The sequence below is a fragment of the Oryx dammah genome, unplaced genomic scaffold (genome assembly GCF_014754425.2).
Source record: "Oryx dammah isolate SB20612 unplaced genomic scaffold, SCBI_Odam_1.1 HiC_scaffold_19, whole genome shotgun sequence".
In the NCBI taxonomy this organism is placed as follows: domain Eukaryota; kingdom Metazoa; phylum Chordata; class Mammalia; order Artiodactyla; family Bovidae; genus Oryx; species Oryx dammah.
Genome location: NW_024070203.1, coordinates 44,638,929 through 44,662,044, shown reverse-complemented (window position 1 = coordinate 44,662,044; position 23,116 = coordinate 44,638,929). Strand labels below are relative to the sequence as shown.

The 23,116-nt window shown below is 38.0% G+C and overlaps 1 protein-coding gene across 1 annotated transcript in view; it reads right to left on the bottom strand.

Annotated features, from left to right (window-relative positions):
• The window catches only part of CUNH8orf34 (chromosome unknown C8orf34 homolog), a 337,095-nt gene that overhangs the window by 23,824 nt on the left and 290,155 nt on the right, over positions 1–23,116 (bottom strand). The window contains exon 11 of the mRNA XM_040261349.1: positions 8,666–8,713. Coding sequence (XP_040117283.1) covers positions 8,666–8,713 — 48 coding nt within the window. The remainder of the gene's footprint in view (positions 1–8,665; positions 8,714–23,116) is intronic.

Here is a 23,116-nt window from a genome sequence, read left to right as displayed (position 1 = left end):
TACTACTTCACTACCTTCTTCCTCGTATTACTTCCTATTTTCATTAATATAGTTCTTAAGCACCTCCTTGCTGCTCCACACCTCCATCACTGACCTAAGGCAGTCCCTCATCATCTCGCATCCTGACTGTATTATAGTCGTCTACAAGTTTTCTAGGATTAAGATTCACACCTCCCCTAATTCTCTCCACCATTTCCTTGCCACGGTGAGATTTTAACAACAGCACATGATGCAATCATTACCTCATTTATAACCCTTGAGTGGTCTTCTCATTATCCCCAGCATAAAATCACAACTCAAGGCCCTTCAGGCTTCAGGCTGGTCTAGCCTCTGATTTACCACCACTTCCATCTCCATTCCATCTTGACTGACACTTCCACTCCAGCTATCATTAACTGGTAGTTCCCCAACTTTCCCATTCTCTCTAATTTACTAAGATGTTTTCATATGTTATACTTCCTGCTTAGGATGCACTCTATTTATCTGTCTCAAACATTAACAGTCCTCCCAAGGCTCAGTTGTCATCTCCATTGTGATGTTGTACGAGTTTTGACAAGTGCTCTAATGATAGATGTGCATGCACACCTGTGAATTCGCTTCAGTTGTGTCCGACTCTTTTGTGACCCCATGGACTGTAGCCTGCCAGGCTCCTCTGTCCATGGGATTTCCTAGGCAGGAATACTGGAATGGGTGCCAATTCTTTCTCCAGGGGATCTTCCTGAGCCAGGGATCAAACCCAGGTCTCCTGCATTGGCAGGTGGATTCTTTACCACTGAGCCACCTGGAAAGTCCTGATTTATTTTTAGGATTTAATATTTTTTTCCAATACTGGATTTGGTCTTGCAAGAATAAAGTATAGAAGCAGCACAAATCTGAAAAATCTTAACTTTAGAATTCCATAACAGTACAGAGAACTACAGAAGTAAATTTTCAAAAATCTTCGGGAGAATGGCATTGAAACATGTATAATATCATGTAAGAATCGAAAAAAAAAATCTTCATGTAACAGAAAGGGTTATCACATCCCTGCAGTTTTTCACATGGCGTCTCTGGGTTTAAAGAATATGAAAAATGATCTTTTTGGTCTTATAAGGTAAAATTAAATGGCAAAAGCTCTTTGTTTAAAACAGAAAAAAGTTTAAAGTGATCATGAAAAAAATGTTTTTAATTGAAAAAGCATTTTGGCTATTTAGCTTTTTGGTCCAGATCCTAAAATCTGTTTTCATAAGAAAAGATATGACTAATAAGCCAATACTGTTAATTTTTCCCACAATAGTTCAGAATATTCAGTAATACTACTGATTGGTTTCTGGTCTTAATGGTTTTACTGCTGAACAGATAAGCTATTCTTAATTTATTACAAATTATTTAAAGTACAAATGAAACATTAGCTTGGTAAAATTTGTAGTTTGGGAAGAACTTTAAAATGTTGAGCTGTTGGAATCAGAATTGTAGAGATAGTATAAATATTTCTATTAATAGATCATTTAAATGTTTTACTTTGGTTTTCCCTTGAATACAGTCAGTAATATAATGCACCTGTTTGCTTCATCAATGCCAACAGGCAAAACTATGAATGGCCAAAGTTCAGCCCATCAGACTACTTATAATTCTTTTTGATGGGGTCAAGGAGCTAAACTTGTGAACATTTTTAAAAACAAGAGTTGACATGTTCCTTTTTTGCCAACTTATTCAAAAAATTTTCTACAGGAATACTTAACTCCTTCTGAGCATAGTACAAACTATTTCATATTCCCAAGAGCACGTTCTTTGGATTGCTTTTAGAAGAAATGCCATTCATCCCTTTTCTAAAACACTTTTACCATAAGTATGTAAATGTCCAGGGACCCGGAGTGGTGGGAAATAGTGACATGTATCATATGGAAAACAGTCTCTAGCCCTGTATCAACATATCATTTTATCTGCTAACAGAGTAAGTGCTTTATAAACTTTAGCAGTATTGTTATTCCACATGGCTGGTTTATTTTTGGATTCTCTAAATGCAGTCCATCAGTGATTAATGTCATGTGTGGCCATAGGTTATTCTGGTTTTTTAGAGAGGAAAAAAAGAATGGTCCTCTGCTCAAACGCTCACCATTGGATAATTTAACTCTGAGGCAACTAAATATTTCTTTCTTTTTGGTTAAGAATGAAAATAATACACAAAACATCAGCTTCAACCTTGCAAAAAGGATTGTCACTTTTATTTTATTTCTCTAAAGATCTTTACTTCTTTAAGACTCTAAAAAGCAAGTATTCCTGAAGCATGTTGCAAATAAAGCAAAATAATACTATATCCCACTTACATACATTTAATAGACTGTAAAACTGATAGAGAATTAAACCTATACTTCTGTTAAAATAAAATTCTCCCTATATAATTTATATACTTAATATAGTTTGGAAATAATTTTGTATTTGTTAATGAAATGGCTAGTATTATCAGGCTGAACACTGTAATTATTTTGCGAATTATACTTCTGTAGCTTATTTCTTTTGCATATTATCAGAGGACAATTAAAACATAAGAACAAGGAGACTTTCCCAGTGGCCCAGTGGTTAAGACTCTGCCTTCCAATGCAGAGGATGAAGGTTCCATAACTGATCAGGAAACTAGGATACTGCATGCCCAGGGTGCAGCCAATTTTTTTTTAAACTAAAATAAACACAGCATTGTAAATCAACTATATTTCAATTAAAATTAAAAATAATTACGAACAGAAAAGTGATACATTTGAGAAAATATAAGTTTGAATGAACAATATCTGGGAAAAGAAAAAAAGGAGCAATAACAAAGTTATAACAATACGGTAGATTATGAAAAACATTACAAAATAAACACAAGCTGCTAAAAAAATTTATTCAACAAATTTGCTACACTACACTATGTATTGGTATTGCTCTATGATAAAAGAAATGTTCACATATTGAGTTATAGGGAAGTATTCTGGCTTATGCATGAGTTAACTTGAATCTGATCCTAACTAAAATAGCCTGTTTGTGGCCTATCAAACATACATTGCACATCTGCTCTAATTATTAGAGAAAAGGACACAATGACCAAACAATAAAGAATGTCCATGTTAAAAATAAAGATTAAATGCCTCTCTTCCTGGGACACCAATGCTGGGCCTTCTTCAATGATAAGACTCCCTTCCCAGTTGCCAAGGCCACACTGACTTGCTGTGTACTTGCTGGACTGTTCTTTTTTTTGAAACCTTGAAGAAATGTAGCCCTGACTTGTTTGATGTTCTTTGTTCTGACAAGATACAAAACTGTGCTGAAAATCCTGCATCTCCTGAACAGTTTCTCAGAGTCATCTGGGAAGTAGGCTTCTGGGCTAGTCCTCCGTTTGGCTCAAAAACAGAGGACTTTTTTCTATGTTTCTTATTGATTATTTACTGATTATTTTCGTGACACCTCCATCTTATTTCTTAACTCATTCCTTTTTGTGGTTTTTCTATTCAAGGAAATTATAGGATGACATTGTAAAAACTTTGAAAGTAACAAAAGATGATTGGGTAGAGCCAATGAAAAACAAGTCACTTTTCTGGCAAGCACTTTCATTTGTCTGATTTTATGAAGGTTCTCTTTCATCGACTTGGAGCTATGTTATAACTGTGCAATTTATAGAAATGTATAGTAATGCAAATAATTCTTGTCTGTATAAAAGCAAACTGTGTCTACTTGAATGCACTTGATTAGTAACCTATAGATATTGATCAATTTTGCCATTTTTTACATGTATTTATAAATTCATTTGAACATTCTTTATTAGACTACACATGTGAGGATTTGAATTCTCCTTAGAACTGGCTGTAACATCTTACTGGTTTCCTCATTCATTAGTGAGTTAAATAAATTTTGACATATTCATTTTATATCTATATGAAAGCCATCATTATCATAACTTTTTAAAAACTACTATCCTTTAACAACATGTATTGATTCTTAATAAATATCAATGACAAAACAGGGTTTCCCTGAAGAAAAGCTTTGTTTTCTATTTCTCTAGAAATGAGAAATAAAATTATGATGCTGCGTTCTAGTTATTTCCATTTTTAAAAAGTAAATCCTTGTGCATGATAAAAAGCAAAGACCTCTTATTATTATAGGAGAATAATGTCATGCACACTCCTTCAAAAGTATAGTTGGAACTTCATTACAGTAATGATCACAGAATATACCACAGGAGGAAAAGATGCCAAAATCGGCATGAAAAGCAATTCTAAGTTATTTGGTTGCATAGAATCAATCCTCTTTCCAGTTTAGATGGTACAGCTGACAAAATCAACCTCAACATATTTGAAAAGACCTGTCTGAGTAATACTCCACTGTGTATATGTACCACAGCTTTTTTATCCATTCGTCTGCTGATGCACATTTAGGTTGCTTCCATATACTGGCTATTATAAACAGTGCTGCGATGAACATTGGGGTACACGTGTCTCTTTCAATTCTGGTTTCCTTGGTGTGTATGCCCAGCAGTGGGATTGCTGGGTCATAAGGCAGTTTTATTTCCCAGAGGGATGGTATGGGGAGGGAGGTGGGAGGGGGGTTCAGGATGGGGAACACGTGTACACCTGTGGCAGATTCATGTTGATGTATGGCAAAACCAATACAATATTGTAAAGTAATTAGTCTCCAATTAAAATAAATAAATTTATATTAAAAAAAAAACAACAACAACACACAAAACAAAACAAAACAAAAGACCTGTCTGCTCAACATGCTTCTTTTCCTGTCTGACACCCTTGGAGACTGTGATGCTGCCTCTTGACACCTTGAGTTAGTTTATCCTCCTCTGTGTGTTGTCTCCGGCCTTCAGCTACCTTCCTGAAGTTATGAGGAACCACTCTAAACTGGTTGTTGTGTGCGTGCATGCTCAGTCACTTCAGTTCTGTCCAACTCTTTGAGACCCCATGAACTGCAGGTCACCAAGTATCTCTGTCCATGGGATTTTCCAGGCAAGAATAGTGGAATGGGTTGCCACTTCCTCCTCTAGGGGGTCTTTCTAACCCAGGGATTGAACCCAAGTCTCCTGTGGCTCCTGCTTGGAGGTGGATGGATTCCCACGGAGCCATCAGGGAAGCTGCTCTTGAACAAGTTTAAAAAATCATTAACTTCAGTCTTGAGCTCTTTACAGATACTCAATCATTTAAACTGACAATATTTATCTGATGAATACATATGCAAATGAATACATTTCTCTAATAATTAGCAGTATACTATGCTTGTTGGTGTTGTTTAGTCGCTAAGTAATGTCCAACTCTTTTGTAACCCCATGGACCTGTAGCCTACCAGGCTCCTTTGTCCGTGGAGTTCTCCAGGCAACAGTACTGGAGTAGGTTGCCATTTCTTTCTCCAGGGGATCTTTCTGACCCAGGGACTGAATCCAGGTCTCCTGCATTGGCACGCGGATTCTTTACCATTGAGCCACCAGGGAAACCCATATTGTATGCCACTTTCCAATTACTCCTCTAGGAAATGTGATATTTTAAATGGTTTAGCTTCTCTACAAAAGGTATGGCAAGCTTTGCAAGTATTTGGTTTTAAGTTGTTTTCAATTATATATATATATATTTTTTTTTTGGAGTGAATTTTAACATTATAATTTTAACAGCTAAGATTTTTGCAATGTGAAAATCTTATTCCTACCCTGAGTTATTAAGTACCTTACATGTAAAGAACACATAATTTCTTTTTAAACTGTTAGAACCATTTTGAGGATCAAGAGAAGTAAATTATTATAAAATATCTTCTTTTCATTTGGCCAAGAATACAAATCCTATCTGAAAAAATAAATAATACATTAAAAATATAGAAAATATAGACATTTCATTTTAGCTTTACCTTTAGAGGAGACCATATTGCCTCCTTAGTTTTGATTTAGGTCTGAACAGAATTACCTAATATCACGTGGTTATGCTTCTATCTAATTATAAGACTAATTTTACAAAATACAAAAAAAAGGGGGACTTTGATGTACAAAGAGCTGTTCAAACTTTAGCAAGAAATGTTAAATGTAATAAAAATGTAAACTCTATGGTTTATTTGAGTTTTAGTGTGTACTAAATAAAAGCAAATGCTTGCTAGATCACTTTTAACTTCAGTGCTTCTAACATTTATAAATACTGCTCCTCACTGTTTGCTGATTCTACTAACAAGAAGGAGGGCAAAAGCAAAATAAGAGTGTAAGTGAGAAGAAACAAAAAACTATCATTTTATGCCTCACATTCTCAACATTTTTGCACCAGCAAGGAAGAAGAGTTTAAATATAAATTTTCTACAGACCAAATGAAGTGATTAACATCTGCAAAAAAAGAAACTATCAATAAATTATAATAGTTCATTAATTAAGGTCATGCTTAGTTTTTATGTAAAGGATGATTGTTTATTGGTTTTAAAAAGAGCTAAAATCTAAATATTAACCAATATTAGATCAAAAATACTATGTGATACTGACCCTCTAGAAAGGTAAGGCTTACCTTGAGTAGCTCACACACAGTCAAACTGAAAGTGAGCAATGAATCTCAGAAGCTAGAGAGATTATATACCCTAATCAACCGAAAAATACTATTCTTGAGAGTGAATGAAAAAAGAGTAAACAAATAAATTTATTAATAAGAATTTCTCCTTAACCTATGTTATACAAAATTGGGGATTTTCCATGATGTATGCAGTTACTTTCTAGAAATAGCATCGGAAAGAAGACGTCAGGGCAGCACTTCTCAAACTGTAGGGTATTTATGAATCACACAGAATTCTTGGTAGAAACGTAGATTTTGACTCTCTGGATCTGGTGTGAGTGCTGAGATCTGGCATTTCTTGCAAGCCCCCAGGGGATCCGGTGTCACTGGTCAGAGGAACACACTGAGGAGAAATGCCCTGCTAGTGCTTCCGATGTGTGTTGGTTGCTTAGTTGTGTCCGACTCTGTGACCCCATGGACTATAGCCTGCCAGGCTCCTCTGTTCATGGAATTCTCTAGGCAAGAATACTGGAGTGGGTTGCCATTCTCTTCTCCAGGGGATCTTCCCGACCCAGGGATTGAACCTGAGTCGCCGTGTTTCCTGCATTGGCAGGTGGGTTTTTTTTTTAATCACTGAGCCACTTGGGAAGCCCTTGTCACATAAAGTATTTACACAATTGCATATAACATGCACGTTTAGATTGCACATGTATAATGACGGAGAAAATAAGGATCTTTTCCTTGGATAAGAACCATAAAATCAGACTGTCTCTTTTTAAAAGTTCTATCACATATGCAGCCCTTTTCCCGTACTGGCATCTCAATGGTTCCCTTTCTCTACAGTACTAGATCCATACAGGACACATTACAAAAGGTATTAGGCACCTTTTTGTGGAGGTGACCTACTACCCTTAGTCCCTGGCGGGGAATGCTGACCAACGGCTTGAGCAACCATGGCATCCTAAAGAGAGGTTCTAAGTGTACATACTGAAAATAGTATCTCTATCTTCTTGGGAAACATTAATTGCTTTAATGTATTTATCTAGATTTCAACATCAAGTACATTAAACTGAAATTTAAAATTGATGCGCCAACCCTCCAATTTTTTTTTTTGCCCGATATATTTTGATTTCTAACCTGAGTTCAGAACATCTACCTAGTTGTTTCTTTGTTTTCCTTTTGCTATCCTTTCTCCATGTGCCTTTGGTAAAATTTCAACCACCTCCACACAAACATGCAAACCAAGGATGTTAGAAACTTAAAGGGGGAGCTATGCACTCGAATTGTCCTCTTCAAATGATATCTGGAAGCAAGAGTGACTTTAAGTATGGGTACACTGTTCTGAATAAATATATGAAGTACCTACTACACTGAGAAGGCCATTCAAAATGGTCTTTGAATGGATTCATGCATGCAAGAATAAAATATTTAGAGAAACAGTTTCTGTCTCACTGAGAAGCAATATTCAAACCAAATATTTGCTACTTCTATGACTTCATTGCCAAACTGTTTCCCAGTTTCCTTCACCTGCAAAAGATTCAGATGGCTAATTTAGTGACCATTATGGTTTGGCTTCAGACCAAGTTTTATGGAGTCTGTCTACTGGCTTATCTGAGAGTTCTGAAATGCAGTTTGCAGACAGAGCAAAAGCACATCCCGAGACACAGAGAATCCTTGGCTATCTCCAAAATAAAACCAGGAGTTTCAATGCCTTTGCAACAAAAGTCTGCCAGACATTTTTATTGTCAAGATAGCACTTTGCTTAATTACTTGTAGGGATAACATCCTTGGTGAACATTTATCACATGAATGAATGCCAGTTTGGTACAGCTTATTCTCTCCGTAAGAGCAATGATCGCGTCTTATTTTGTTGTGCACAGCCAATATAAAACATGTGTTTCTCATTTATTAGGATATCAACAAATGCTTGTGAATGAAAATACACAATAGCTTTAGGTTTACACCATTTTACATTCATATCCAAGATGAATTAATTATAGGATCTCCTCACCAGAGAGGAATATAACACCATTTTGATAACCTACTATAAATACTGTCTTTTTTTTTGTGGGCATGACCAGTGAATGGGTATAGACTGGAAACCCTATAGGCAGATGGAGAAAGCCCAAGTGGGTGCTTCACCCACATATGATAGACTGATTTCAGACCATGTACAAGACCACCTGAAAACTCACTTCTTCCATGTAGTTTTTCAATGACTGTCCTCCACTGACCGCTTCTCCCTAGAGGCAGACAGGAAGAGAGGTTGAAAAAGTCAGGAGAAGGAGAAAGAACAAAAGAAGAGTCATGAAAAGTAGTAGAATCTATACTATTCCCCCCTCCCACTTCTTTTGATTGTTGTTGTTTAGTCGCTAAGTCATGTCTGACTGTTCCGCAACCTCATGGACTGTAGCCCACCAGACTCCTCTGTCAATGGGATTTCCCAGGCAAAAATACAAGAGTAGTTGCCATTTCCTTCTCAAGGCAATCTTCACAATCCAGGAATCAAACCCACATCTCCTGCACTGGCAGGTGGATTCTTCACCACTGAGTCACCAGGGAAGCCCCACCTCAGTTGACACTTGTGGGGTCAACCGTTTGACAAATTCTAACTCGGAAGGAAATCATTTTTTCAAGGCAACAATATATCTTCCAGGTGGATTTTAGGTCATATAAAGAAATACCATCCAGTGGAGCTATAATAACTACTCCTTAGGCATTAGTCGCTCAATCATGTCCAACTCTTTGACCCCATGGACTGCAGCCCACCAGGCTCCTCTGTCCATGGGATTCTCCAGGCAAGAATACTGGAATAGGTAGCCAATCCCTTCTCCAGGAGCTCTTTCTGACCCAGGGATCAAACCCAGGTCTCCTGCATTGCAGGCAGATTCCTTACCATCTGAGCCACAAAGGACAACTTAGTACTGAATGCTAAATGACTAGCATCCAAATTTCTGTTATAAATATGTACTTATAACTAGGCTAATAAAAAAGTCACTAATTCTGTATTTAATAAATCTGTGTGAAGACCTAACATTATATAAATATATATGTAACAAGTCATATAAAAGTTATACATATATATATATACATACATATATATACACCTATATACATAACTATATGGAAGTATAGTTGATTTACAATATTGTGTTCATTTCAGATGTACAGCAAAGTGATTCAGTTTAGAAAACGATATACTTCTATACTTCATGGCCAGAAACATTTGGAAATAAATTCTGAGATACCATGAAATGGATAAATTCTAGGACACCATGTGTGTTTAAAAGATAAGTAAATAAATATGAATAAAGCTTACATTTGTTTCTATAACTTTTCAAAGACCCTCCTTTTTAACGTTTCAAGGCTCTCATATGCATGATCTTATTTGATTGATTTTTTTACTACAACTTGAGGGTAAAGCATCTTCAGGCCAATTCAATCTATAAAGAAGGCAGGGCTGCAGAAAGCAATGCTTAAAGGCCAGGAGCCAAAAAAAAGGCATTGCTGGGTCTGGAGTCAACCCTGACATTCTTATACCTTGCTGAAATGAAAATTCTAAAATTAAATATTAAATTCACTTTAGTTTTTTTTTTAAAAATGGTGATATGAGACCCAGGTTCAACCCCTGGGTTGGGAAGATCCCCTGGAGAAGGGAATCGCTACCCACTCCAGTATTCTTGCCTGGAGAATCCCCATTGACAGAGAAGCCTAACGAGATACAGCATGTGGGATCGCAGAGAGTCGGACATGACTGAGCAACTAACACTTTCACAACTTCACATACTCCAAAGCACTTTCAGAGGGTTAAAAAAAAAAAATTTTTTTTTTTTTTTTTTTCAAAACAAAAATTAATCTAGGAACAAAGTTCTGGGATTCTTTAGAAATCACAGATGGGGTCATATTTTTTCACAAATTATGGTTTTCACTAGCAAAAAAATTAATATGCTATAGTTTAAATGTTTTCAAATGCTTCCAAGTTTATGGGATTTTTTTAATGGATAAGATAATGAAAGAGATAGGATACTTATATTTATTTAAACTAAAGCATAAACTGTTAGGAAATACCAAATCCATATAAATCCCCCATACTGTGAGAAATTTAATCAAAGCAGGCAGACAGGGCTGGAAACTTACTTCAGATAAACTGCTTTTTACAGTTGAATTAAGTATACTATCTCCCCTCATTTGGACAACTGGTCTAGAAAGAATGCTGTGGGTTCTTCCAACTTGGCTCTTCTTCCTGACAGAACCAGTGCATTTCTGCCAATACTCCTTTCCTCTTTGCCTGTGCTGTTGGGGTGAGAGGCATGTGTGTGTGCTAAGTCACTTCAGTCATGTCCAACTCTTTGCAACCCTATGGGCTGTAGCCCTCCAGGTTCCTCTGCTCAGAGGATTCTCCAGCAAGAACACTGGAGTGGGTTGCCATGCCCTCCTCCATGGGATCTTCCTGACCCAGGGATCAAACCCACATCTTTTCTGTCTCTTGCCTTGGGAGGCAGGTTCTTTATCACTAGAGCCCCCTGGGAAGCCCAGGGATGAGAGGATGAGATGGCAAATGGTTTGGAATTAGATAGAGACCTGCCTTTTGGAAGGGCCAACAGCTAAGGCCTAACAGTGAGATGCTGGAGAACAGTCCCTAGGTGCTCGCTGAAAAGAACGATTTGTTTTCCTTGGCTCTGCAACGTGGTTGTTTTCCCCAACTGTCTGGAAACTTGCAGAATCTGGCCTAGACCTGGTGATGACTGAGGGCTTTCTTGATGACCAGATGTAACAAAAGCACTGTGTATCCTCCAGGGCTTCACGATAGGCTTTCTTTTTCCCACAGTGCCAGGTCCTTTTGAATATCTACACCAGGGAAAAGGGAGCGACCCACACAACACGATTTGTTTCAAAGGCCACACAGATTGGAGTCTGGCTGTAACCACCTCTCAGATCACTGACATGGGTAGCACTGATGAATGAGGAGCAGAAGTAAAAAACTTCAGGAGGAAAACCGAGGGAAGGGGTCTTTTGAGAGAGGATGCTAAACATGGCACAGAGCCAAGTGAACCAAATAGAGAACAAGACATCAGAATCTCTAAGCCTTGGGGTCAGAGGAGATGGCACTGGTTAGGAGGTTTGATTCAACAACTCTGTCCTCGCTTCCCCATTTCCAACATAGCGCTGCTGCCATGCTGACTTTCTTCCTTACCCTACTGGTCGTACGAATGAAATAAAACCACTTCCAAAGCACAAGGCTATCAACTTCAGTCATCTTTTTCTCAGTTTTAAAGAACTGGCATTTTAGATATCAAGTCATTCTAAGAATATAATATGATTTTAATCACCTGGAAATAAATCAAAAGTACCTAAATGCAATTTCCCTTGAAAAAACAAAGAGAAGAAAGGGGATAGAAGGGAGGCAGACTGGGGCGTGTGAAGGAAGGAAAGGGCAGAATACATGGAAACTGTGCCTAAAAAAAAAAAAAAAAAAAGAGGAAGAAAAGGTATTTCCTGAAATGTGGTTTCAGTTATCATGAATCTTAATATAACCAACAGTTGAGATAAAAGTGCTTTGAATGTGAATTACAAAATATAAACTCAGCAAAAGGAAAAAAAGAGGCTGATATGATTATTGCTTAACTTATGACACAGGATCACGGCTGTTAAGAGATGGAAGGCTCTCGTCACTCTCGTAGCTTTTTTTCCAATTAAGGAAGCATTCTTAGTGAGATGGAATATTCTAGAGACAGAGCTAGGATTAGACTCACACTCTCCCAAATCAATCACCATTTTCCAGCATACAAGGCTGCTCTTGTTTCTATCAGTAAGTATTTCCTGTTCCTCTCTTACGAATCTTTAAACAAAATATGTACAGACTTGCACTTGCATATAGGGTACATTTATTCTCAAACATTTTATGTATAATACCTCCGGTATTCATTTCCTTCAGAGAAAGTTCCAAGAGAATCCTACTTCCACCAGAATGTTCTTTCTTCCCACCTTTTTTTCAAATGAAACTAAAAAATAATTTTGATACAGAGGAGACTCTCTTAAGAAGTACCTGGGGTACTTATAACCCATAGAAGAATGGGAGTGCCATATAAACAGCCAAGACATTTCTGAACCTAAGGGACCCATGACACTTTACTCTTTTGTTTCAAAAGTGTTTATTAAGCACCTATTCTGTGTCACACAATTTACCAGGCTTGGGGACAAAGAGGTGAATAAGAACTAATCCCTACCATAGAAAGTTTACCTTGAGAAAACAGATCTACAAGTTATTAGAAGATAGAGCAAAAGTTACTTGACACAGGTAAGCCCAAGGTGCTATAGGAAAAAAACAGGAGGAAAAGGCATCTTGTCTTTCATTTATTAAAAAATCATGTTTTGAGAACGTCTATGTACTGGGAACTTTTATAACCACTTGATACATAGGATGAAGGAGTCAAAGGAGAAAGATTAAAACTGAGCAAGTTATTTTTAAGCTTAGTCCTAAAGACTTAGTTGATTAGCCAGATGAAGGAAATGAATAAGGAAGGCGACTCATACCAGGCAGAAGGAAAATTCTGTACAAGGGTCCAGATCCAACACAGCAAATACCTGAAGCCACAAGTATTACAATGAAAATCACCAGTACACCATGCATTGAAATATATATTGCATTTTGAGATAGACAGATATTAATATCATGTCATTTCCTAATTTTATACTATACTTTGCTGTAATATAGCTGCTAATAAAATGGTTATATGGTGTGTGTGTATGTGTGTGTTATTTGTCTTTTGGCCATGCCAACAAGGGATGGAAGCTGGGCCCCCTGCAGTGGAAGCACCAAGTCCTAACCACTGGACTGCCAGGGAATTCCCTGTTGGGTTTTCAAAAGTGCATTACACAGGATTACTGAATTTGTGATAGATGATAAAAAGATTCAAGTTCAACTTTCCAAACTTCAGCAAATTTGACAGGTGACAACTACTACTGATATCTAAGACAATAGGCAGTGATCTAGGTCCAATTTGTAAAAAATTGGGTGCCACAATTTAGAAAATCAAAAATTCTGGGCAAGTTCTGGAGTCTTTTATATCACTGATGTAGTCAATAAATTAATAGCTAACTTGTGCTTTCAGACTTAAATATATGAACAGATGTTCTTTCTAATTGACCCCAATGTCTTTTCATATTGTTGAAAAATATCTTTTCTGAAACTCTGTTTACAATCTCATGAACAAATATAGCATCAGTACAGACCCTCTTTCTCTGAAAATGACACTGCATACCTGGCAACAGTGAGCCAGACTGATATACTCTAGGATATTCGTATTTTAAAGAAAAATAAAGTCCTTTAGACATCTAAAAAAACATATTGTATGATTTACAAGGGGAAAACTTAGATTATCATTAGACTTTAACAGCAGTGATTTATAACAGTAGAAAAATGCAGGAATATGTTTAAGATACTGAAGGAAAGAAAATGTGAGCCCAGTAATCCAATGGAGAGTGAACTTCAGAAAACCAAAATGCCTAGATCTAAGGACAGATGGTGAGCATTAACTATAGAGTTACCTGTCCTAAGACCACAAGACAGCTGAAAAGCAGAGAATATATTGTGCATTGGCTATATACTCTTGACAGTGTGGATTTTGTACAACTATTAAAAAATTGGGGAGAGAATAGAAAAGGTAAATGCACTTTTTTCAGTACATTTTATATTGGTAGATAGGCTGATACTTTTATCTTTAGACTCCTGTATATTACATGGAATAAAACAAATGAGTTATTATGGAATATTTTAAATTCCAATATCACCTTTATCATTGAGAATTGTTGGTATGGAAAAAAGGAGCTAAAGCTATAATACAAAAAGTTTAAATATAAGTCTTAGCACTCTCCACTTTGAATTGAAAGTGTTGATGTGAACCAACTGTCCACTCAAGGCACTGGAAACAGGGCTTCTCTGGTGGCTCAGTGGTAAAGAATCTGCCTGCCAATACCGGAGACATGGGTTTGTTCCCTGGTCTGAGACAATCCCACATGCCATGGAGCAACTAAGCCCATGCACCCCAACTACTGGGCGCATGCTCTAGAGCCCGGGAGCTGCAGCTATTGAGCCCATATGCCACAACTACTGTAGCCTGAGTGCCCTAAAGCCTGTGCTCTGAAATAAGAGAAGTTGCTGCAATGAGAAGCCAGAGTACCACAACTTGAGAGTAGCCCCGACTTGTAGCAACTTGCAGAAAGCCTGCATGAAGCAATGAAGATTCAGCCCAGCCAAAAATAAATAAATAAATAAATTTTTTAAAAAAGACACTGGAAATAATAACTCAGGAACAATGAGTATCCCTGGTATCCAAATTGTGGTCTTGAAACATCAGTTTCAAGAAACTAGGACTTTTCAAAAAAAAAGGTTGATCCCATATTTGGGGCAGGATACATATAATACTAGCTTGGAATACCTTGTGCTATCCAACAGCAAGCCAGCTATCAGAGACTACCAGGGGCAATATGGAATGACCCACAAGCAAATGCGAGGAAGCTTAAAGAAAGAATTATTTATCTTCATCATCTTGAAAACTAGCAAGTAAAGGAGAGAAATCAAGCATGTATCCTTGCCTTTCTTAGAAGAACTGTATTCCTGGCCAATTACATAGTAACTTGAGAGAAAGGGTCTCTTACCAAATGCATTCCAACAAATAAATACAAAAGGAAGTGATGAAATTAAAGTATCATCACTTTTCAGCTATCAATGGATAAACAGATATTGGTATCAAGCATCTATGACTGCTAAGATGATAACATGAAAAAAAAAAAAACAACAACTAGATATTATGTGTCTCCTCTTGTCATGCCAAAGAGGAGCTTTATCCAGTTTCTGGATAAATACAGGAAAATATAGAGAACTGAAGAGCCCATTGAATTGCACCAAGAATACGAAGTTAGCAAAATTCAGACTGAAGAAAATCTGACAGGTCAAGTGGCCAGGGTTCTTTTACAGATAAATTGTAAGAAAATGTAAAAAATGGAAGAGTAATATAAAGTTTAAAAAAGACTTAAGCAGGGAAAGAGAAGGTGGGATGAACTGGGAGATTGGGATTGACGTATATATAATAGCATGTAGAAAACAGGTAACTAATGAGAACCTACTGTAGAGCACAGAGAACTCTACTCAGTGCTCTGTGATGACTTAAAGGGGAAGGAAATCCAAAAAAGCAGATATATGTATATGTATGACTTATTCACTTGGCCACACAGCAGAAAATAACACAAAACTGTAAAGCAAGTATATTCCAATAAATTAAATAAAAGAGAGAGACAAAAGACATATCTGACTTTTGAAAGTTGGCGAGGTTAACAATAGGGGCTTCCCTAGTGTATCAGATGGTACAAAATTTGCCTGCAATGAGGGAGTCCTGAGTTTGATTCCTGGGTTCGGAAGATCCCCTGGAAGAGGGCATGGCAACCCACCCCAGTATTCTTGCCTGAGAATCCCCGTGGACAAAGGAGCCCGGTGGGCTACAGTGCAGTGGGTCACAAAGAGTCAGACACGACTGAGGGACTAAGCACACAAAAGGTTAAGAGTAGTGTCAAAGAATGCATGTTTAGGGCTTCCCAGATGGCGCAGTGGAAACGAATCCACCTGTCAATGCAGGAGATGTAAAAGACACGGGTTTGACCCATGGGTCAGGAAGATCCCCTGGAGCAGGAAATGCAACTCACTCCAATATTCTTGCCTGGGAAATCCCACGGAAAGAGGAGCCTGACGGGTTACAGTCCACGGGGCCACAAAGAGCTGGACACAACTGAGCACACAGCATGATGCACATTTAGGTGATAAAGCTACTTTTAAAGCACAAGTTGATTATTATAAAAGTTAAAATAGTTTTTATTTGTGGAGATAGGCGGAAGTTGTGATTGGGAGAGGGTATACCGAAAGGACACCTTAGTTGTCCAGCAAAGCGTCATTTCTTGATTTGAGTAATATTCTCATTATAAAAGTAATTAAGACATATATTTGAGTGATTTTCTTTATTTGTATTTTGTAATGAAAAGATATTTGAAAATAAACAGCCATTTCTAATATTAAACTATATTGTTACAGGCATAACTGTAAGGTCCAGCCAAAACTCTTAAAAAATCAGAGTGAAATGTTATAAAGTTCTATTTATTGCTGGCTTTACCTACATGGTGACATACCCAATTCCCCATTTAAGCTAAATCTTTTGTTCTATGTAAAAAGGTAATTATTGGTTATATATCTAGAAAAGCAGTTAAAGGATACTCTTATCATTCTGATTCAATCTTAAGCTAATCTAATTATAACAGTGACCTCATAAAAATCAGTTGGCAATTTTGGTTTTTACCATTTGAAATAATTAAGCTTTTAAATTCTGTTCCATTAAGCTTTTAAAAAAATCAATAGATGTCACTCGGGAATCTGTAAAGTACCTGTATAAATTCTCTGAGGTCAGTGAAAAACGAATGTCAGTCTCATAATTTAAACCAAACATACAATGTGTTCTTTTAAAATTAAATTAACCTGTGTCTTTGCAAAATGCCTAAATGGCTAAGGTGACCAACTTCCTGAACTGTGACTCAGATGGGCGCCTGCAGGAAAACTGATATCCAAGGCTCATGAAATGCCAAGACTTTAGGTCTCTCTTGTTCTCAGTTCATGTTTCCTTAATTTAAAAAAATGATCAGTGTTTTCAATAAGTAATAATACTCGGCATTTCTCCACATTGAGGGAAACATATTTCTATAACCAAGAGAAATATGTTTGCATGGACCCAATCTTGAACACAATTACATGGACACAATCTTGTGCCGGTTTCTTTTAACATATGTCTCTGATTTTTTCATTCAACAACAACAACAAAAAAATCAGTCACATAGTTCAGACACCTTTGAATATTTTAATACACATTAAAGGGCTACAGAGTAACTTAAACATTGTAAGAAAAATGAAAAATTCATTGTAGGAAAAATGTCTTGTAAATAAATGCAGGTAGTATAATACAAAATTCTATTTGAAAGTTAACACATTTATTTGAAAAGGGCTAAATGTTTGGGGTTTTTTTTTTTTAATCGATTCCTTACAAAGTCCAAAAAGCATATCAGTAGAATTAAGGTCCAAACCAAATAAACCAAATGCATGAATTAACATTATCTAGCCTGTCACAAACTCTACAACTGATGCCATCAGCAGTGTCACTAGGACAGTTGTGACACGCTTGGGGGAAATGTGTAGAAACAGAATCAACTGTCCAAAAAACAGAGATGACTTCCAAATAAATCAGAGAAGTGACTTGGAGGGGAAGATAAAAGAGGTCTTTAACTGACTCAAAATATCACAGTATTACCTCTGAAAGTTTACCTATTGTTTCTAGGATAATTTGAAAAGGCAACTCTCACAAGTGTGTCCAAACTCACCACTTGTGTTTAATGTACTACAGAATTTCTTTTGCTTAACATTCCTAGTTCGATCCCTGGGTCAAGAAGATTCCCTGGAGAAGGAAATGGCAACCCATTCCAGTATTCTTGCCTGGAGAATTCCATGGACAGAGGAGCCTGGTGAGCTACAGTCCATAGGGTCACAAAGAGTCGGATACGACTGAGCAACTAACGCACACACACACAATATGGGTTTAATGCAGGCTGGTCACTGGACTAAGATTTGGCAGTTTTGTTTTGTTTTTGGCTGAGTCACACAGCATGTGGGATCTTAGTTCCCAGATGCTGGGAATGGAACCTGTGCCTCTTGCATTGGAAGCACGAAGTCTTAACCACTGGACCACCAGAGAAGTCCCTAAGACTTGGCCTAGATTCTATGTACTGTTGGAAAGAGGCTAAAGGTGGTAACCTCCTAAACAGGCAAGGGTACAGTGTTTGGAGTCAAGCAAATATGTGTTTAGACATCAGTTGTGCTGCTTATGCCTATGGGCATTGGACAAGTTACATAAAAATTTCCCTGGGGCTCAGTTTCCTGATCTGTAAATGGTGATAACACCATGGACTGTCACCATTATTAATCAGGATAATAAGTATTAGTGCTAGCATTAGGAGGTTTTTAGTAAAAGAAAGAGAAAACCAACCATATACTATGTAAGGTAGGAAAACTAGGAATATGCTTAATTCTTCAAGAATATAGCTGGGGGGTATGTGGTAGAATGGATTGAGAGACTGGGATTGACATATATACACTATTGATACTATGTATAAAATAGATAACTACTGAGAATCTACGGTACAGCACAGGGAAATCTACTCAATGCTCTGTGGCGACATAAATGGGAAGAGAATACAAAAAAAATTTAAAAAGAGGGAATATATGTATTTGTATAGCTGATGCACTTTTCTGTACAGTAAAAACTAGCATGATATTGTAAAGCAACTACACTCCAATAAACATATTAATAAAAAAGAATATAGCCAGGAAAGGAACCTGACTATGGGGAAATCAGATGCTATTTTTTAAATTCATCTATTCTTATTTTCATTCTCATTAAAAGTCGCTTTAAAAGAATCTTGCACTTTCAATGACAGGTAATTTTTGAATGACTTCAAACATAAATAAATTTTCAGCAGTAAATTCAAGGGTAAATGAAGGTTGACTGATGGTGAAATGAACTGGGAAAGTGTTAGTCAATCAGTCATGTCCCCGTTTTTGCAACCCCATGGACTTTAGCACACCAGGCTCCTCTGTCCATAGGATTCTCCAGGCAAGAATACTGGAGTGGGTTACCATTCCCTTCTCTGGGGATTCTTCCTGACCCAGGGACTAAACCCAGGTTTAGCTGTGTTGCGGGCAAGTTCTTTACCATCTGAGCCACCAGGGAAGCCCAATGGTGAGATAAAAAAGGACTTTAAAAAGCCTGTAACATCAGAAGGAGAAAGAAGCAAGTAACACAAGTCAAGAGAAATGAATTGATGAGAAAAAGGAGTGAGCCAGCATCCTTAACAGGACTTTGCTCCTGACCATCTGTCCTTCAACTCAAGACCCTCCACAAACTGCCAGCATATTGAAAAATCTCCTCACACCCCCACCAGTCAGTTTCCGTTTACACACTATTCCCTTCCCTCCTTCCTGTCCTGCCTGCCCTCCTCAGCCATCCCTCTGTGCATTCTTTCATGACCTCTTCCTGATGCCACTTCAGTTTAGTTTCCCAGTCATGTCCACCTCTTTGCAACCCCATGGGCTGCAGCATTCTACGCTTCCCTGTCCATCATCAGCTCTTGGAGCTTGCTCGAACTCATGTCCATCGAGTCAGTGACGCCATCCAACTATCTCATCCTCTGTCGTCCCCTTCTCCTCCTGTCTTCAATCTTTCCCAGCATCAGGGTCTTTTCCAATGAGTCGGCTTTTTGCATCAGGTGGCCAAAGTATTGGAGCTTCAGCTTCAGCATCAGTCTGTCCAATGAATATATTCAGGACTGATTTCCTTTAGGATTGACTGGTTTGATCTCCTTGCAGTCCAAGGGACTCTCAAGAGTCTTTTCCAACACCACAGTTCAAAAGCATCAATTCTTTGGCTCTCAGCTTTCTTTATAGTTCAACTCTCACATCCATACATGGAGGCCACCTAAGAAGATCTTACTCTGAACAAGTCCAAGTTCGGTGCCACTGTTTCAGCAAGACTTCCCTGACCCATGTGTTGAGTTGCCCCTGCCCACATGCCATGTGTTCCCATGATACCTACAACTAGAGAGTAAGCTATACTGATTGCCTCGGCCTGGAGTCATCTCTCCTGGTGGTCCAGTGGTTAAGACTCTGTGCCTCCAATGCTGGCAGCACCAGTTGGATCCCTAGTCAGGGAACTAAGATCCAAGATGTCCCCATGCCTTATTCTTGTATCCCTTCCAGTTTTGCACTGTAACTTGGCATAAAAAGGAGAGCAGGAAGGCAGTGCTGGCCCCAACTTCATGTCATTTTGCCCCTTTTCTCTCTTGCTTGCCCTGCTGAACCACAAGGGGCTTCATGAGTCTTGTGTGGATACCCCTGCTTGCATGCCCAAGCTTGTTGACACCTTGCCAAAATGTCTGTCTCTTGTCTACTCTTAAAACTGAACTCTTGGGAAAGATGGACTAGGGGAAAGGGGACCATGAAGGTCCAGGAAGTGAGTTTAGAATAATTTGCGCAGCAGATTCCAGGATCCTGGTACTTAGCATATGGTCAGGCTCCAGCTGGACATGTCTCTTTGACCCAACGAACTGCTTTTCCCATGCCCTTCCCATGAAGGGCACAGCCTTGGCTGGTCAATGAGAGCACTGAGGCTGTCTGGCAGTAAACACACTAACTCTTCACTGTCTAACATTTAGCACAGGGCTTGGCATCTAAAAATTATTCCCAAATATTTATAGAATGAATAAGCATTATTTTAAAGAAGCACGGATTTATAATTTAAGGTGCTAAATAATCAAAAGGTAGTAGAAGATGTGGTTAGAAGCACAGAAAGACAAAGACATTGTGGAAAAGTTTCAAACATTTCAGAAATGACAGAATTAGAGATTCTTGTAGCAAGACATAGGGAGAAAGGTCACGTTTAGATTTATTTACGACCCACAGAAAATACAGCCCAAATATGAGCTAGAGAAAGATATTTTAAAAACATAACATTGTAAAGCAATTGCTGTTTTTTATTGTTTAGTCACTAAGTCGTGTCTGACTATTTGCGACCCCATGGGCTGTAGCCTGCCAGGTTCCTCTGTCCATGGGATTTCCCAGGCAAGGATAATGGAGTGGGTTGCCATTTCCTCCTCCAGGGGATCGTCCTGACCCAGGGATCACACCCACATCTCCTGAATTGGCAGGCGGATTCTCTACCACTGAGCCACCAGGGAAGCGCTAAAGTAATTATATTCCACTAATGAATAAATAAATAAAGATTGACTATTTGTTTTGAGTTGGATAATGGCTTCAAAACAGAGACAGACAAAAATAAACTAAAGATAGAAGAATAACAAGAAAGGAGTGAGATTCAATGAAATCGCCCATCAAAAAGAGACCTCAGTCCCATCAGCTACAGTGGTCTGAGAAGAGAGCCACGACAAAGGTTTTTCTAGGATGGATAGAATGTTTTGTAGTGCGATTACTACCAAGAAATCTTGATAAAACTTAGAGAAGAAACAAAGTAGGAAAAGATGTGGAGAAATCTGTTTACTGAAGGTATCACAACCGTACTCTGCTTACTACAATATGTACCAAATCCCAGCAGCCTAGTTTCACATTTTTCTGTAAACTAGAGAATGATGGGAGAGTTTATACAGATCACCTAACATTCAAAAACCTTCAACAACCTTAAGAACAGCAATACAGATGCTTCATTAAATCTAAGACCAGGCACAGAGTGTGGAGTTCATGATGCTATCCTAAGTCTCTTTGAGGCAGTAGAGTTTTCCCTTTATGGTATAAAACCATTGTCCCCTTGGGACTGAGAGCTCCAAAATGTTCTATAGGAAGACATTTCTGTTAATTCTTAGTCCAAAAGAGTGAATTTAATGTGCCTTACAGAACAAAGCTAACTCTGGGGCCTTGAAAATGGCCAAACCACATCATAGAGGGTAAGAAGATACCTTCCATTCTCATGAAGGTATGCCCATCTTTAGAACCAAGTTCAAAGCAAACATCTTTTGAAGTCTTACTGAACACGACTGAACATTGAGGTTTATTACAATGTTTTTGCATGTGTTTGCATTTTGTGAAAACAGCTAGATCAGAAGCAGAGGAGCCAAAAAGATTTCCTGCCAGGTCTGAGAATCTAAAAGCCAGAAATGTCAAGAGAAAAAATAATTCTTATAGCATGTGTAGCCTAATTTTACACACTTTCAATGTTCATTGAGATAAACACTTGAAATACTGGATACACTTTGACAATGAACTTCAGAGCCAAATATTTATCCCTGTCTCCAAACCATGGCAATATTGCAGGTTAGAAGTTAAATGTAACTCATCTTAGAGTCACTGCCAGTTAGTTAAATATATTACTTTATTTAATAGTAAAGCCAAGTCATGAAAAAGCAGCCTCTATATTTTTAAAGATCACAAGTCTTCTGGGTTACAGTTCTCTTGACTCTTGTAGAATGCCCTTTGAAGCTCAGAGATGACACAAATCAAGTTAATCCAGGCACCTGCCATGCAGTTTTGCCTTAGAATATTCAAGGACTCTTTGAACACTCATCTGGCAGAACACCAGACTCAGGGCTGACTGCCACGAACAACCAAGCAGACTGTGCTTCAGCCAAGGAGGCTAGTGGAAGCACATGTTGGCCACTTTTGTAAACAAGAGAGAGCTTTGACAGCAAGTGACTTAAAACAAGGGGCTTCCCTGGTAGCTCAATGGTAAAAAATCTGCCTGCAATGCAGGAGACCCAGGTTTGATCCCTGGGGTGGGAAGATTCCCTGGAGTAGGAAATGGCAACCCATTCCAGTATTCTTGCCTGGAAAATGCCATGGACAGAAGAGCCTGGAGGGCTACAGTCCAGGAGGTCACAAAGAGTCAGAGACACACACACAGACCCTCTGTACTCAATCCTCACAATATTCTTGTGAAACAATTATCTCTATTTTACAGATGAAGAAAGATATTGAGAAAACTCAAAAATAGAGCTGAACCTCAAATCCTATGTTCTTGAAGCGTATCTCTTTCTAGAACACAGTAAATGAAATC